At 41.1% G+C, this 18,272-nt stretch overlaps 1 protein-coding gene across 1 annotated transcript; it reads left to right on the top strand.

Moving 5' to 3' along the window:
* The first annotated feature begins 1,172 nt into the window (after positions 1-1,172).
* LOC116049894 (aspartate aminotransferase, cytoplasmic-like) lies at positions 1,173-17,114 on the top strand. Its single transcript, XM_031299942.2, has 9 exons — positions 1,173-1,451; positions 6,493-6,674; positions 7,187-7,310; positions 9,042-9,154; positions 10,321-10,425; positions 10,709-10,859; positions 12,539-12,704; positions 14,107-14,249; positions 15,684-17,114. Exons 1-9 carry the CDS (start codon positions 1,343-1,345, stop codon positions 15,821-15,823), a joined length of 1,233 nt encoding a protein of 410 aa, XP_031155802.2. The 5' UTR covers positions 1,173-1,342; the 3' UTR covers positions 15,824-17,114.
* Positions 17,115-18,272: the final 1,158 nt, after the last annotated feature.

Below are 18,272 nucleotides of genomic sequence, written 5' to 3' on the forward strand. Positions count from 1 at the left end.
TCACAATGTTCATGTAAAGCACAGATGCCAGTTCAGAAGCGATAGAACTACTGGATTATTATGATATCTTTCATAATAACCCGTACAGTGTGTACATACTGTACATTGCATTTTTAGGAACATTTGTGTCTTGTATTCTAAGTGTTTTGCTGTGTCTGCTCTTTGTTTGTGCAACGTTGTGGCTCTCTTCATACACGTTTTTAACAGAAAATGCAATAATATACCACCATGAATCTTGAAAATACACACATACATGCTTGCATACACATGTGTATTATCACCAGGGCCAGCCCCAGACTTTTGGGGGCTCTAAGCAGGATTATTTTAACATTGTTGCCACTTCATATGGCAAAGTGAGTGTATTGTAAATATTAGTTTAAGCACACATAATGTCCAAATAAGTATGCAACTTAATGTTACTGTTATTCTCTTACATCAAACTTGGAGAGGAGAGAACACAAGTTTACCTGATAGCAGTTCCCCAATTTCACTCCAAAGTTGTGTTGTTTTTTTCCTTCCAAGTTGTAAACATTTACACACAAGGGGGATGGATGCGGGGCCCTTGCATAATTTGCAGGGGTTTCCGCAACTTGCATAGTGAGCATATATGGGCCGGCTCTGTTTAAGCTCCTTTGGGACATTTCAAGCGCTCTTCGGGGCCCTCTGGTAGCCACAGGGGCCTAAGCAGCTGCTTAGTTCGTAGTAACAAGTTTAAAGACAACTCAACTAACGTAAACTACTACTACTATTACTAGTATTACGTTCTTATATTGTGTTCCCAGGCACCGTCTTTGATAAAATAATGTTAAATTCCATAGACTATATATATATAAAGAGGTCCATTTCTATCTATCTTCCTGAAAATTCTTCTTCTCAAACTTCTTGGAACTGTGAGAGTAATGGGAAACCAGTCAAATAAAGGCCAATAAAGCTGATACTGTTGATATTTGGTTTGTTGTTTATGTTTTTGTTATTCTATTTCGTATTTACTTCTTTTTGAGTGTATGCTGTTTGTGTAGTGATTAGATTGATGTAACTCATGTGACTTAGCTACTGCAAACAACGATTTAACCTATAAAAAATAACCTAAAAAATATGAAAAATGAAATATTGTATTATTTCCATGACTGGGCGCTCATTGGCTATCTCAGGTCTACGTCGGTGTTACGTGCCTTCCTATTGGCTGCCGGGTTGACGCCTATTGCTCTCTGTCCTGAAGCGGCGAAGTGAAGGTGAACCCCATAGAAACCGGCCTGTCTCTCTCTCTCTGCTGCTCCTCTCTGGAAACATCCTCCCCCGGTCTCCTCCTTCTGCACCGGGATCATCTGCGTTGCTCTGAGCCATGTCCATATTCAGCGATGTCCCGCTGGCTCCTCCGGTAGCGGTTTTCAAACTAACTGCCGACTTCAGGGAGGACAGCAACCCGCAGAAGGTGAATCTGGGTGTTGGAGGTAAGAGATGGTCGTTGCTAATGCTAATGCTAAGTTAGCTTGGTGGCGGTGAGTCAGCCCACCAAACTGCCGTGCTTGCTTGTTAGCCTCATTTAGCTATCTAGCCCTATAACCCTAACTTTGAGTGTCCCTTTGACGCGGTGCTGATGTTGTCATGCTATCAAGCATTAGCAGCTCTTTGGTTTGACCTTAGCAGTGAAGCTAACGAGCTGGAGCACAAACTAGCTTCATGTTGACAGCTGTCAGCTCATTATAAATGCAACAGAGGTTACATATATGATGATACTGGGGGGGGGAAAGTATACTTTAGGGAAGCAGAACCTCGTCTTGTGACTGCTAGTTTCACCGTTTACTCAAAATGCACTTCTGCTTTACCTCTGTCCCTGAACGCATCATTCTCCCCTTCACCAGGGTCTCTGTCTAAAGGTCATTTTGAATCACTAGCAGGAGCTTAAAGACTGGTTTGGAAACTTCAAATCAGCTGGATTTTGAGAGAGGTTTTGAAGCTGTCAGATTGTCGTGCCCTTGTTCCATTGTGTGACAGACGGCGGGGATGATGATTGCAGGATACTTTAAAATCAGAATACTGCATTGCTTTACTTTATTACTAGAATACTTTATTATCCCCTCTTCAGTTACAGTTGCTCACAGTCAATGTAAGGCATAAATAAGAGTAAGTCAATAAGTATATAAAGTAACATAGCTTAAGTCCAGACATAAACAGTTAAGGAAAAGTGAGTAAAATTAGGTTAAAAACATCATGTTGCCATACAATGTACTATATACAGTAGTAGGTGAAAAACAACTGTTAGTATTGTTGTTATGGTTATGACGGCATAAGCGTGATTTATGCTTCTGCGTTAAATCTACGCCCTGGCTACGTAGGTAAGCCGGACCCTTCGCCGTAGCCTGATCTGAATCCGATTTTTGAAATATTGAATATCTGCCGATACCGTTTCCCGATCCGATACTTGTATTTGCCTAAATAATAGAGCTACACACCAGGTTTTTTGTTTACAAAAATAACTAAGTATACAAAGTAACTAAAAGATGTCTTCAGCTTAATACATTTAACTTAGTGCAGCTAGCATTTTTGTAAAACTCGCATATAAAATCAACTTCTACTCAGAATGGTGTAGAATTTACTAACCTATATGATTGGAGTAAGGTGATCGGGGTGACTGCCGATCTCCGATCAGTTAAAAAATGTCTTTTGATCACATTGGGAAGTTGCGTGGAATTATGGGAGTTGTAGTTTTTATTGTTAAACACCATCGCTGATTAGATTGCATCTGTTCACGGACGAGTTTATCCATTCAAGTGTATTCCCGTTACGTTTAGTAACGTTTATTCATATCATTCTAATAAAATAGCTGCAGTTTCCCCAACATAATTAAGTTTTTCTTGATTTGATTTGTATTGGTAGCTGACCAGTTAGCTAGTGAGCCAGCAAGCTAACATTAGCCAGCAGCTATAACCACACTATCACAATATATTTCATGTCAATGTCACCTTGTGGATGGTTTCAACACCGGGCGGATGGGGGTTGTTGTAACGCTAGCTAGCTACTCAACGAGGCTGAGAGACGGGTGTGGGTGGGGATTGCCGGGGGAATCTCCGGGACAGCGAGAATGGCCGTTATGCAGCAACAGAACATCTCCAAGCTGCCTGGAATGATCTCCCCCTTCACTTTTCTGTAATCTTAAAGGTGCAATATGTAATACTGACAGCTAGTGTTTAAAATAGTTATTGCAGTACATATTCAAAATACTGAAGAGAGTCGTCTCCCCCGCCCCCTCCTCCCCAGACTCGAAGTTCCAGCATCCACAACAATGTTGCTAGACGCTTGTCTCACAGAGCCAGACATTACTTCACAGCACAGCAGAGTAGCTAACGTTAGATGCTGGCTATATTGACAGTGATAAAAGCCTGTGCTCACTCGGAGCTCTGTACCCAACTGACAGACACACTTTTTCGGCTTAGAATTATGGTAGGAACCGCTAAAAAAACAACAGCCATGCTGCCCTCTCCATCCGACGGACAGACACACTTCCTCGGCTTAGAATTAGTTACGGTAGGAACCACTAAAAATAACAATACCTTGCCATCCTCTCCACCCGACTGAACACTATCGGCTTAGAATTACAGCAATAATCGCTAAACGCACTGCAAACTCACGGTCCTCTACTTCTGATTTACAGCCCCCCTCTTTTGGCTTAAAATAACTACGGCTACGGCCGCTGAACAGGCTACACGTTGTAAACAGCCGTGGCCCACTTGCCTGGTCCTCCGGCAACATTAGCAGTTAGCAGGGTTAGCATGGCGGCGTTAGCCAGGACCGGGTTGGGATCACTTTACTGTCTGTGTCTCAATTGTTTTTGCAAGTAACCAACTTGGGTACTCTAGCTATAAAATTCAACGTGAGTACACGAATGTTGAAATGACATAAAATGCCCGTCCCTTGTAGCTGTGATAAATTAGCCTGAAGCTAATGCTTACCTGTTCAGGAGGAAATTAGCCAACTCGGCGTCCTTTTGGGCTCTAAGCTGTCTCCTTTTTTCAAATACATCTCCAATATTTACCCGGGGTCACGCAACTGTTAGAAACATGCTGGTTTTTTTTTAGGTCGGGTACAATCTATCTCTGTTGAACCTGTACGTTTGTTTGCTGCTTTCATGGCTGTACTAACGTTACAGATGTAGCACGCTGGGTTTACGTTTTTACAGGTAACGTTATATGTTACCTGTATAACGTTATATTTATAAAATAACTTTATGAGCATGTTGTTTATATCTATGGTTGTAACCCTATAATATTACCCACCAAGCATTAGCATTAACGTTAGCTACTTGTCAATCAACACATTGTAGTAACATTAAGCTGGATTAATATTGATATGTATCAATACATAAGGTCTCTGCTGTATTACTGCGTTGCAAAGTGGCATGTAATTAATCACAAAATGATGCCTTGTGGCAGAAAAAGCAGTATTACAGTTACAAATATTTTTTTCTGTGACATTGTATGATTTACAATTACTCCTGAACGTATAATCTGGGTGCCCGTGTTTTGACGGGAGTTACGAGTAACTAGAGGGTGAAAGGTTATATGACACCACTGATGGGCGACTTAAGGAAACGTACGAAACAGATTTCTCTGGGTTTGACATTTGGTGGAAACATTTGGGATACTGTAAGTACACAACAAAAATATATATATAACATAGGTATGGTCGTTTTTAGACATTTTAATGCAGAAATGTGACATATTGTACCTTTTAATGCTTCGGTTTGTAGGTAGTATGATGAAGCACTGGGACTCCTGCATCTGTACTCTCTTAAAAATACCCAAACGGACAGAGTCTGTCATCATTAATTGAATTTATCTCTTACAGTTTAATGACTACAGAACACTGTGTAACTTAGCATAACATTATAAGCATTTAAAGTCCAAGAAAAGACAACATGTAAGCTCAACATTATAATAACCACAATCCCAGAAGACATGTAGTATCATATCATGACATTAATATTATAAAAGTAAACATGTAAACACTACAAACATCTGGTTATCAGTACTTGTTGCTGTAGTGGCCTAACTACCCTTTACAGGGTTATTTAAGTTTACCAAGTTGTCCTATCATGTAACACAGACTCGGACCTGAGTTGCTCTGTTGCACTTCATTGCCAAAACATATCTGTGTGCACCAAACCAGTTTGGTCTGGAATTAATCAGCTGCGTAGAAAGCCTCACCAGTGTAATGTAGCCACTCGCCATGGCTGTACGTTTTCTGTTTAATGAATAACTTATTGATTAATGGATTAATCTTTGCCGTTTTTAGAGTCCAGCAAGCAGCTGCTACCAGCTGACGTGTTCAGTGTTTTCTGGAGTTTCTGGGTGTTTTTAATCCACCCAATTCACATTTCATACTCGCTGTCATGAGATGTGGTCGTTTGCACTTTTGACCCTGAACTCGGCACACAGAATTTTGATCCACTGATCTAAAACCAAAAACTTACTTGTTTGACCTTTTTTATAATGTGTCTGTAGCTGTGGCCAAGGCCTGATATGTGATACAGCTCTGCACAGGCCCCCGTACAGTATGAGGGAGCACAAGTTCTTAAGGAGTCAAATATGTAACACACACACGCACACACACACACACACACACACACACACCGTAGTTTAGACAAGCTATTAATGTTGACCTTCAGAGAGTCTGTGACATTACATTGAATCAAATAGTTGAATGTTTTTTTTCTCTCCTTTCCTCCGTCTACCTTTTAGCTGCGTCATGCAAGACTGCAAGGTTATTGCTATTATTACATTTAGGCTGCATACTCTGACATAAAACATGTTGAGATACAACAGTGCCTTGAGAAATCACGGTGCAGTGTGGTTCAGCGATATGCCGATCTAAGCTGTGAAAGGATATCAACCAGAAGAGATAATAGAGAAAACCTACTATACCTGATTGATATATCACCGGCCACAACGAAAATGTATAGTCGGCAAACAACATCACAAAATATAGGCAGCAACTCAATGCATTTAGGCATGGAGATATGGTGAAGACCATCTGCTGAAGTTCAAACCGATTATCAGAATGGGGAAGAAAGGTGGCGTGGTTACCAGACTGGCTGGTTTGAGAATTTCACAAACTGGTGATCTCCGGGGTTTACAGAGACTGGTCCAGAAAGAATAAAATGTATCCTGTGAGCGACAGTTCTGGAGGCAAAAATGTCTTAGGAGAATTGGTGCAAGTACTTGAATTCAATTGAACCCAACATGAATTATGTTTTGGATGTCTGGAAGCACTTTGTTTGGGTTGAGGATTTTGCACTGTAGTTTTGCGGAGCACAGCAGGCATTTAATTGTGCGAAACTGTTGCTGAAAGCTTTTATTGTTGCATGTTTTGCCCAGGCTGAAATCCCACTGTGACTTTATTTTCTGTATTCCTGTCCCCAGTGTGTTAGAGCAGGAACCAGAAGGCTTTGTGGCTCGTTGATAAAGCGCTGCGTTGCTTTGTGTCCCCCTCCAGCTTACCGTACCGATGACTGCCAGCCCTGGGTGCTGCCGGTGGTGAAGAAGGTGGAGCGGATGATCGTGGAGGACGGCAGCCTGAACCACGAGTACCTGCCCATCCTCGGGCTGCCCGAGTTCCGCTCCGCCTCCGCCAAGGTTGCCCTGGGCGAGGACAGCCCCGCCATCAAGGACAACAGGGTGAGACACAAGCTGCATCTCATGTCCCTTATTTGATAGCTCCTCGGCTCCTCGGTCGAACCGGAAGTTGTTCTGTCCCTGCTCGGTGAAGGCCGTCTCAAAGCTCTTATTTCTGCCCCGAGGACCGAGCATCGAGGAGGGATCGTCGAGGAACTATAGGCAAGGATACACGAGAGCAGCCTTCTCGGAAGCCGTGCAGCTGAAGGAGTTGCTAACTCCGCCCAAACAGCTGACGAATTCATGTGACGCTTCAGAGGAAAGGAGGTCTCATCCCTCTAAACACATTTGCTCGTTTCCTCTCTCTCCTCCGATAATTGCCTTGGTGGGAGGGACTAAGCGAGGAATGGAGGCAAGCGGAGGAGTCAAGGAGGCAATTTAAGCGACATGAGAAGCACCTACACTCACGCTTTAAACACTTGGTCTGGTGCCAGGCCCCCAGGAAGTGTGCAGATGTTACCAGAGTGCATTTTCAATGTTTGATCTTGTTTCCTTGCTGCTGTTTCCTCTCTCAGGTGGGAGGGGTCCAGGCTCTCGGTGGGACAGGTGCTCTGAGGATCGGGGCAGAGTTCCTGCGGCGTTGGTACAACGGCGTCAACAACACGGCCACGCCCGTCTATGTCTCAGCGCCCACCTGGGGTCAGTAGACAGCTGTAAAGCAAGTAACAAACTACTGGGGGGGGTGGGGGGGGGGGGTCGCTACAGCATAAAATTTGCGTATAGAATTTTCCGTGGCAATACTGTATCAAAACACGGACCCCAAGTATTGACCTTTTATTACTATTTAAACTAATTCTCCTGTGCAGGTGCGTGGGATGATAACATCAACTTAGAAACATAGGAAAAAAATCCCGCACTCTTGCTGGTCAGGAGGGACCAAAACTTTAGTTATTCTAAATAAAAGGTGATGCTATAGCAAGAGCAGAGTGCGGGATTTTTAGGGCCCGAGTGCCGACAGCGGCGAAGGCCCTATTGAAACTGAAGGAATTCTTTTTTTTCTTTTTCCACGCAATGAATCGCCTTTTTGTGGACCTTATCATAATCAAAAACTCACCAAACTTTACACACGCATCAGGCCTGGTCAAAAATTTGATATTTTAAGGGTAGTGCCCCCTACAAAACTTAAAAAATTGAGCCCCTGCAGTACGTTTGATGTAGACTCATGAAATCTGGTATGCATATGTATCAGTCAAGACGTACAAAAAAAGCTCATTGGAGCCATACCCTAAACCCAACAGGAAGTCCACCATTTTGAATTGAAAGTTAGAAATTAGTGTGTTTTTGGCCATTTCCACATGTCGTACTTTAACAAACTCCTCCTACAGATTTCATCCGATCGACTTCAAATTTGGTCTGTGCCATCTTAAGACGTTAACTATGAAAAGTTATTAAAAGAAAAACTTTTTTTGTTTGTTTCTGAGTTGGTACTAGAATGATAAAATCCGTTGCCTTTTGAGTCCACTAGAGTCTGCAGGAGAAATTCATAAAACAGACGTTAACAAAGTTTTGGAGCTATAATTTGAAGTTGGAAAAAGGGTAAATTGCAATATCTCGCAGAATGCCGCAGTATGTTTAAACTCGCAATAATATTGTATCGTGACAAAAATATTGCGATAATATCGTATCGTGAGGTCTGTGGTGATTCCCACCCCTACTAACTACTACTAGAATTTGGAAGCGGTCTGCTCTAAATTCCCTTAAACGTCTTAAAACGTTTGCTGCCTGAAAACACTTTAGTGTTACGTTCTCCTTGCATTTTTTGTAACAATGCGGGTCACAGTCAGTTTCATCAGAGGTGGAAAGAGTACAAAAATATTCTACTTAAGTAAAAGTACTATTACTTTCATGAACTTTTACTTAAGTAAGTAAATTACAGGTATAAAATTATCAAGTAAAAGTAAAAAGTAGCTCATTTAAAATTGTATTTTGTAAAAGTTATTTAGTTTGTTTTTTAACGCAAGGGGGGAGATATCCTTTTTTTATATTTATACTTATTATCTTATTCATACTTATGTAATTAAATTGCAGTCTTTTGCAACTAGACAAGGGCACAAAGCCACACCACGCTTTCAATTTTAATTTGATGACGGAAGCAGCAACACAAAAACAATGTTGGAGACCTTTTTTATTTACTTTTTGTTTTCAATAACAGATGTGATTTGAAATGTACTCAATTACAGTAAGGCGAGTAAATGTAATTTGTTACTTTCCACCTCTGAGTTTCATAGTTGATCTGAAGTTATATATATATATATATATAGTTTTGTATCTGTGTCTTGTACTTTTTCCCCCTATCCCTTGCTGCTGTAACAGTGTGAATTTCCCCATTGTGGGATTAATAAAGGATTCTGATGTTCTTCTTCCTCCCAGAGAACCACAACAGTGTGTTTACCGACGCTGGCTTCAAAGACATCCGGCCCTACCACTACTGGGACGCTGCTAACAGAGGCCTGGACCTCGCCGGGCTCCTGGATGACCTGGAGGTGAGGGGGGGACTGGGGTTGGGAAACCCGCTTCCACTATGGAACCGGTTCCTACGCTACCGGTAGGAATCGGACCAGATTAGAACGCAAATTTTGGTTCTTCATTTCGCTTCCACTTACTGTAATGTGTCGACTGAAATATTTTTCACTTTCTTATTATATATTTAAGTACTTTAAAACGTTAATATATTGTTAAATCTAAATAATTTTCAATTTAAAAAAAAACTCTATAAAAGAGCCTTTCTTTGATGTCAATTTTCAGTTTTTCGAGAATCGGTTTAGGAATCGGAATCGTTTTAAAAGTACCGGCAACGGAATCGTAAAAATCCAAACGATACCCAACCCTAGGGGTGTGGGTACCCCTGGGTAACTTTTAAATACTCTATACCAGTTTTTCTCAAATGGGGGTACGTGTACCCCTAGGGGTACTCTGAAGGACTGCACGGGGTACGTGACCAGACCATTGTACCTCTTCATTTAGACTTTTCTCTACCAAAATGTGATGTTTTTTTGCCTTCTTTGGACCTATTCTTGCCTTCCTTTCTTCTATTGTCTTTTTTTGTCACTGTTTGCCATTTTTTAAAAGTTTTAGTTGCTTTTTGACATTTTTGTCACTTTTTACGACCTATTCTTGCCTTACTTCCTTCCTTTTTTATACTGTCCTTTTTTTTCCAAGTTTGTCCTCTTTAAAAAATCTGCTTTATTCCAGTTTTGTTGCTGTTTTTTTTTTTTTTTTGCCACTTTTGTCGCCCTAGTTTTGTCTTACTTCCTCCTTTCTAGTTTGTTTTCAAAGTTTTGGTCGCTTTTTAAAAAAGTTTTTGTTACTATTTTCGACCTATTCTCGCTTTACTTCCTTCCTTGTTTCTACCGTCTTTTTCCAAGGTTTTGTCGTTTGTTCGTTCATTAGCATTTCAATGTTTTTTTTTTCAGTAACAAGGCAGTTTAGTAAATCTATCGCTGACATCGCTGTATTGTTCCTCTTTATATAAACTTGGCTGGTACTTGGCTTAAAAAAACAATTCAAAGAAAAACAGTTTGAGAACCACTGCTCTATGCTATAGACTGGAGGCAATCGGGTCATTGTCTAAAAAAGTATCGAAGTTTGGTACCCAGCCCTACTTCGGAGTGGTTATTTTGTTACGATCGGAGTCTTCCCTTGTCAACAGAAAGCTCCGGAACACTCCATCTTCCTCCTCCACGCCTGCGCACACAACCCCACCGGCACCGACCCCACCCCGGACGAGTGGAAGAAGATCGCCGAGATCATGAAGGTAAGACCACGCGTGGCTCCTGTCGTTTCTCTGATCACATGTCATGGTGTCACGCTGTCACTGTTTCCAGGCTCTCCCATTGAGTAAAACATGTGCAGTATTGGAGTCAAATCTGTTATTTGTTGATGTAATAACATTGATGTGAAGAAGTGCATTTTTTCATCTACATCTTCATTAATTTTTGCTCAAAGGTGATTTTCAAAACTGTATTCTTGGGCTGTTTTCTCATCTTCCACTGTTCTCCCTTTCTCTATCTTTTAATGTTTTGTCTTTTTTTCTCTAGAGGAGGAACTTGTTTGCGTTCTTTGACTCGGCCTACCAGGGTTTCGCCTCCGGCAATCTGGAAAAGGATGCCTGGGCCATCCGCTACTTTGTGTCTGAGGGCTTTGAGCTGTTTATAGCTCAGTCCTACTCCAAAAACTTCGGTCTTTACAGTAAGCACACATGATACGCACATACCAGGGTCACTGCGGGGTCTTAAAAAGTCTAGAATTTCAAAACCAAAATGTTAGGCCTTAAAAAAGGCTTAAATTCCCTGAAGTATTGTGTTGTAGGTCTTAAATAATTTTAAACAGGTCTTAATTGTCCTACGTCCATGTAACACTACCTCTAATGCTCATTGAAATACTGAAATACTTTTTTTATTCCGTGGTGTGATAGTTCTTTCTTTCGATAGTCCAAATATAATTCGCTGTATATGTACAGATTATTATTACTCAGTGTCGCTATTCATTCATTTATTTACATTCCAAGTACTTTTGTGACTCTACATTTCGTTGTAATGTCGTGATACAGGTCTTAAGTTTCATTCAAAAAGGTCGTAGAAGGCTAAGCCCAAGCTTTAAGGCCCTGAGGTGCTTTTCCACAGGTAGAGTCATTGACGCACCTTTTGCCTTTTTGATCAATGATAGGCCAAGTAATATTTGCAGTTAAAACCATTGGTCTCATTTATTTCATTCGATTCTTTGGTTTTCAAAAAACTACGGCTTGTATGTGTACCTGTGTAGTGGTGTGTGGGTGGTCAAGGACACTTATTGGCTCTTACAAAGGTCTTAAAACGGTCTCAATAGGTCTTAAGGGGTAACTACCTTTTTTTCAACCTGGTCCAGTATTAAGCGAGATCGCTGCAGTCGGCAAAACAAGCTACAATGTAAGTTAATAGGGCAATTGTCCAGCTTGTATTTGCCTTCACAAAAGTGCTGTTTTGCCACTGACAGGCTCAGATTAATATTCTAAGTGTCTGACAACATTATGGAAAGGATCCCTTCAGAGAGAGGCCTTAAAAACCTCTTTGAGACCTTTCTGTTTAACCAGAAACAGCTCTAAAGTCACTAGCTCTAAACCCACCAGATTCCATTTAAAAAAAGCAATACTTTTAGCGTGTATAGAGCCAACATATTTTCACATGTAAATCAATAAACTATGTATTTATTTCAACCAAAACTACAGTTGTGATGGTTGGCGAAGTGGAAAGACCACCCGAAACGGCTTTTCGTAGTTTTATTTTGTTTCGGTTGACTTTGAATGAAGTGTATTTTACGACGCTAAAATTACTGATTATTTACATGGAGTCTGGTGGGTTTAGCGAACGCAATTTCGCAGATGTTTTTATGTTTAAAAAAAGGATCTTACTCTTTAACAGAAAGGTCGACCTCCTTAGAAATCCTTTCCATAATGTTGTCAGACACTTAGAATATTAATTTGAGCCTGTCAGCAGCAAAACGAGCACTTTTGTGAAGGTAAATACAAGCTGGACAATTGCCCCATTAACTTACATTGTAGCTTGTTTCTCTGCTGCCGACTGCAGCGATCTCGCTTAATACTGGACCAATGTCAAAGATTGTTGTTCCCATCAGTCACTTAGACATAAAAACATAGGAAAATAGGGTCCAGGTTGAAAAAAGGGTAGTTACCCTTTAAATTTGACTCTAACATACACATAAAGACTTGCACACACATTTACGTACTCCTGGGGTAGCACAAGGACGAGTACATTAGAAAAAATGCCAAAAATAAGTTAAAGCCCCACAAAAGCGTTGAAATCTCTTGAAATCTCCCTCCTACCCATCGTATTTTCTAAAGTAGACCCTCTTTTCTCTGCTGCTGTTATCAGATGAGAGAGTTGGCAACCTGACCGTGGTTGCCCAGGACAGCGAGAACCTGAGCCGCACCCTGTCCCAGATGGAGAAGATTGTCAGGACGACTTGGTCCAACCCGCCGTCTCAGGGAGCACGCATCGTCAGCAAGACCCTCAACTGCCCAGAGCTCTTTGCCGAATGGTACGCTCTAGGGATCGACCGACACCGCTTTCTCAAGGCCGTCACGATAACGATTATTAGTTGTTAATAAAACCGATAACTGATATTTGGAACCAATATTCATTTACAGTGAACATTTAAATCTTTAAAGTGCTCATATTCTGCTTTTTGGCTTTTCCCCTTTCCATTATTGTGTTATATATCTTTTTTGTTCACGTTATAGGTTTACAAAGTGAAAAAGCCCAAAGTCCACCCCAAAGGGACTTACCATCTCCAACAGAAAACACTGTTCACAAACTGCTCCAAACAGCTCTATTGTAGTCCAGCCTTTACTTCAGAGACAAACGTGGTCACTTTGGAACACACGTTATAATGCTCGCCTAGCTGCTAGCATGGCACGCCCTCATACTCTGCTTCTGACTGGCTAGTAGTCCTTACCTAGGTACTGTCAGGGCACGCCCTCATACTCTGCTTCTGACTGGCTAGTAGTCCTTACCTAGGTACTGTCAGGGCACGCCCTCATACTCTGCTTCTGACTGGCTAGTAGTCCTTACCTAGCTACTGTCAGGGCACGCCTTCATACTCTGCTTCTGACTGGCTAGTAGTCCTTACCCAGCTACTGCAGCATGTGCGACTCCCAACAAAGATGTTACAGCAGTGAGAGGTCTCACTCTGTAGCTAAAACAGAGAGCTCAACACACAGGGTGAAAAGAGGAGCTGCAGCAATGTGCAGTACAACAAAAATATATGGTGGTTTTTTTGAAAATGAAACCATGTAAACCCATTCTGATATAACCTCTAAATACAATTATGAACCTGAAAATGAGCATAATATGGGCACTTTAAGTCAAATTTAAGATTTAGGAACGTTACAAACTTTGTAACGTTCACTGTGCGCGATCACGGAAGGCTTGTATCATGTGGACGCGCCGACAGTGTTGTTGTCATTACTTAGAATTCCTCAAGGGGGCGACAGAAACTACACACTATAGCTTTAAATCCATATTGCCACGTAAAATAAAGGCATTTACATTTTTTTTTCACAAACCCTGCAGTGTGCATTGGCTTGTTTTTGAAGGAGACTTGCATTTGTATTTTTTGAGACCAGATTCTACCAATGAAATGAGCCCTTCACTGGATGGAGTACCGACAGGTGCAGTGTTGCCTATTGGTAATTTACACATCTAGTACACAAATATGCAAAGAGTTACATTGTGTATGAAAAGGAAGTGTACATGCTTATACCCCAAGTGAAGTACACACAAATCTTTTACAAGTCACAGGCAACTGTTAGGGGCTTTGAGAACATCACAATGAACTTCATTTATCTTCACTCTTAAGTTTTGCCCATGTTTTCTTTCTAATATCCTGTTACATCTCTTTTTTTTGCTCCCACCTCTCCCCCTCTGTGCTCCCTGTGTAGGAAGGGTAATGTGAAGACCATGGCAGACCGTGTCCTATTGATGAGGGATCAGCTGAAGTCCAAGCTGCAGGATCTGGGCACCCCAGGGACCTGGGACCACATCACGCAGCAGATCGGCATGTTCAGCTTCACCGGCCTGAACCGTGAGTGGAAAACACACAAATTCACGCAATATGCTCTGCCACAGGCCAATATATATTTGTCCAATCGTCCAGACATCAACATGACAATCTGGGGTTGTTTAGAGCAGTGTTTCTCAAAATGGGGGTACGTGTACCCCTAGGGGTACTCTGAAAGACTGCAGGGGGTACATGACCAGACCATTGTACAGTCCTTCCAGAAAAAAGCAGAATTTTTTTGTGATTGTTGCGGGCAAAAATCCTTTATTATGCGGCACGTTTTCTTAAAAAATGCGATGGAATATGTGGGATATTTATGCAGTTTTATGCGCTGAAATTGCGGGAACTTGCAAAAACTGCGGTTTCATCATGGCTTCATTGTGGGGTTTGCAGGTTTTCGATGATGTTCACGTCACGTAATTACGTCACTTCATAACGTTCCCATGGCAACAGGGGAAAATGGCTGCTCTTGTGTGAAGTAAATGCAACATTTTTCAACTTTTTTGCAACGAAAATGCGGGGATTATGAAATCATGCAAGCCCCGCATATTTTTCACGAAAATCGGCAATTCATGGGCGAAACTGCGGCGTATTTGGAAAAATGCATAAATATATGGACTTTGGCTGATTATGCATTATGAATTATGCGATCGCATAATCGCGTTTTTCTGGAGGGACTGATTGTACCTCTTTAGACTTTTTTTCTCTACCAAAAATGTGACATTTTTTGTCACCTTCTTTGGACCCATTCTTGCCTTCCTTACTTTTATTGACTTTTTTTTTTTTTTGGTCGCTTTTTAACATTTTCTTTTATTTTTTTTTTTAATTTATTTTTTAAGATTATTTTTTGGGGCATTTTAGGCCTTTATTTCCTCAGGACAGATGAAGACGTGAAAGGGGAGAGAGAGGGGGAATGACCTGCAGCAAAGGGCTGCAGGTCAGAGTTGAACCCGCGGCCGCTGCGTCAAGGAGTAAACCTATATATGTGCGCCTGCTCTACCAACTGAGCTAACCCGGCCACCTTTTTGACACTTTTTTTCAACCTATTCTTGCCTTACTTTCTGACCTTTTTCTACTGTTTGTCCTCTTTTCCAGGTTTGTTGCTGTTTCTTATTTTTTGTCACTTTATTCAGCCTAGTGTTGCCTTACTTCCTTCTTTCTAGTGTTTGTTTTTTCAGTTACAAAGCAGTTGTTTTATTAAATCTATCGCTGACATCGCTGTACTGTTCCTCTTTATATAAACTTTTTTTTCTACCAAAAGTGATTCACGCTGGTCAGGGGGGTACTTGGCTTAAAAAAAAAAAAAAAAAAAAAAAAAAAATTCAAAGGGGGAACATTATTGAAAAAAGTTTAGAAAACCACTGGTTTAGACAATAAAAATAAAAAGAGTACAAATCTAGTGAAGACCACTGCTCTACACTCTGGGTGACCGTCACTGTGTTGTGATGTGTCTTCCAGCCAAACAGGTGGAGTACATGATCAAAGAGAAGCACGTGTACCTGATGGCCAGCGGCCGCATCAACATGTGCGGTCTGACCACCAAGAACATCGACTATGTCGCCCAGTCCATCCACGACGCAGTCACCAAGGTCCAGTAAAGGCTGCTTCCCTCCGCCCGCTTCCTGCCTCCTGCACTGTACGCCACACAAAGTCCTCACCATGTCTGTGCCCTTGTAACCCCGCCTCCTGCTCATCCAGGCCTCTGATTGGTTGAACTGCAGCAGGGATTTAGCAGTTGAACCAATGGGAGGACGGATGATTTTTTTTCTGTTCTCACATGAAGGTATGAATCTTTCTGTGGTGCAACGATTTTAGGAAGACACTAAAACGCACAAAAGCTAGGGATGCTTGCCAGCAGAGCTCCATACCAGAATAGGTAGAAGTTAAAAATGTCTTTTTATTCAGGTCCCTGCATTTTTAGCCTGTTTTTGTGCAATTTCAATCATTTGTGTTCCACTTGAATTTTTGGCTAGTGTCTTTTCTTTGACGAGGGCCCGGCTGGGGCCGGTCCCAGACTGATGGCAGCAGTAATGTAGAGCCCAATAGTTTCTATGATACCAAATAATGGACTGAATTGTAAATTAAGAATTTAAAAAAAGCTATAAGACAGACTCCATAGGGCCCTACATTAAGTCAGTGCTAAAAGCTAACTGGACATTTGAAAATATGACGTTTATGACGCCTAAGTTTTTAACTTAGCCGCCCCACTGGTTTAGTTCTGGTGGGGGGCAACTTAGGCCCGGTGGGCCACCGAGCTTGCAATACACTGGGGGGGAACCCTGTCTGTCATTTATAGCATTTCAAGGGATATGTCATGATGTATCTGTAGAATTGACCAAAATGCCTGGTTGATGTAAATAGATGTAATAATCACTGTTAGAGGTCCTACTATTATCTGCAGAAGCACTGAAGTCCTGCTTTACTTTAGCTCTGAGCCCATAACAAATCCATTTTCCTTTTGTCAACCATCACAATTCAATATTTCAATATATGTATATTTAATGCATAATCAACTCATCCCAGGACATATCCTATGCTGAAGTCTGAAGAAGGACATTGTAAGCACAGCGTTAGGGTCCCGGTCACTTAAAGGTAAATGCATGTGCCTGATGTTTTTAGGTATTGCCTTGTCAGACCTGTGCAGCTACGTAGAAGATCATAATGTTAGTTCGAAGTTGTGCCATCAGTGAACAAAATGGCCTCTCTTCCTCTTTCTGGTGTCACTTTCTTTCCACCCTGCAGTACCCTTGTTGAGTTACAGAAAGCCTCTGTAAAGTCGGTTGTTGCGATGACACATAACCACACTCCCTTTATGTGGTGTTATTTGTAATGACACACTGCAGTATGTGTGCTCATACTGAAATAAATTATAAACCACAAGAACCCAAATCTTTGCTGTCTGCCTGTTTTTTTTTTTCTCCCCCAAAAACCCCTCCCTAGGCTGTATACTTTCTAAAATATCTATGTGTAGAAGGTTATGGTCACAAAACTCTTTAATGGGCAGCAAAAACCATCAAATCATGAATTCAGTAACTTATTCATTGCGTCTTTGTTCCCTTAAATAGCCATTGTAACCTCATAGAGCTGCATAGATTAATTGATTAGTTGTCAACTATTGAGTTAGTCAGCAACTATTTTCTTAATAGTCATTTTTTTTGTGAAAAAAAGTACAGATTCTCTGATTCCAGCTTCTTAAATGTGAATATTGTTCTAGTTTCTTCTCTCCTCTGTGACAGAAAACTGAATATCTTTGAGTTGTGGACAAAACAAGACATTTGAAGATGTCATCTTGGACTTTTTTTTTTTTTTTACCATTTTCTGACATTTTATAGACCAAACAACTAATCGATTAATCAAATAGGAAAATAATTGGTAGTTGCAGCCGTATAACCTCATTACATTATACTAATACTACACTACATGTAGGACAATGCAAAGTGTGTAACATAGGACAAAGCTGCAGTGAAAAGCAGACACGGGAGAAGAGACAAATAGTCAGTGGCTTATTCATATTCATACGTTTTTGATTGGGGTGGCCCACTGACACCTGTCAGAGTAGAATTCATTTACCATTTCTGTCTCCACTACTCATATCTACTTTAATTACTAACTTTACAGTCTCCAGTTTGTTATATCCCTGTGTTTATAGGGACTGTATTCAGCATTAAAGCTGCAAACAGACATTAGCTTTAAATGATATAGTGGATGATTGGCGTCTTGAGCAGAGAATGAGTTCACGCTCCCTCTGTGTGTGTTGTAATCTGAGGTTCTCTGTTCTTTGTTTTGATTGCCGGTCCGGCGTGCGTGCATCGTAGTGCATGTGGCCGTGAAAAAAAAACAAAGTGCTCATATTATGCTCCTTTTCAGGTTCATAATTGTATTTAGAGGTTATATCAGAATCGGTTTACATGGTTTAATTTTCAAAAAACATATTTTTGTTGTACTGCAAATTGCTGCAGCTCCTCTTTTCACCCTGTGTGTTGAGCTCTCTGTTTTAGCTACAGAGTGAGACATCTCACTTCTGTTCCATCTTTGTTTGGAGTTGCA

This window comes from Sander lucioperca, chromosome 4, assembly GCF_008315115.2.
Source record: "Sander lucioperca isolate FBNREF2018 chromosome 4, SLUC_FBN_1.2, whole genome shotgun sequence".
In the NCBI taxonomy this organism is placed as follows: Eukaryota; Metazoa; Chordata; class Actinopteri; order Perciformes; family Percidae; genus Sander; species Sander lucioperca.

What these genes read in the sequence shown, in the direction of transcription:
- LOC116049894 (XM_031299942.2), top strand. Translation starts at nt 1,343, where the DNA reads ATGTCCATATTCAGCGATGTCCCGCTGGCTCCTCCGGTAGCGGTTTTC. An exon ending in AGATCGCCGAGATCATGAAG is followed by an intron (nt 10,426 to 10,708) that starts GTAAGACCACGC and finishes TTTTTTCTCTAG; the next exon opens with AGGAGGAACTTGTTTGCGTT. An exon ending in CAGCTTCACCGGCCTGAACC is followed by an intron (nt 14,250 to 15,683) that starts GTGAGTGGAAAA and finishes TGTGTCTTCCAG; the next exon opens with CCAAACAGGTGGAGTACATG.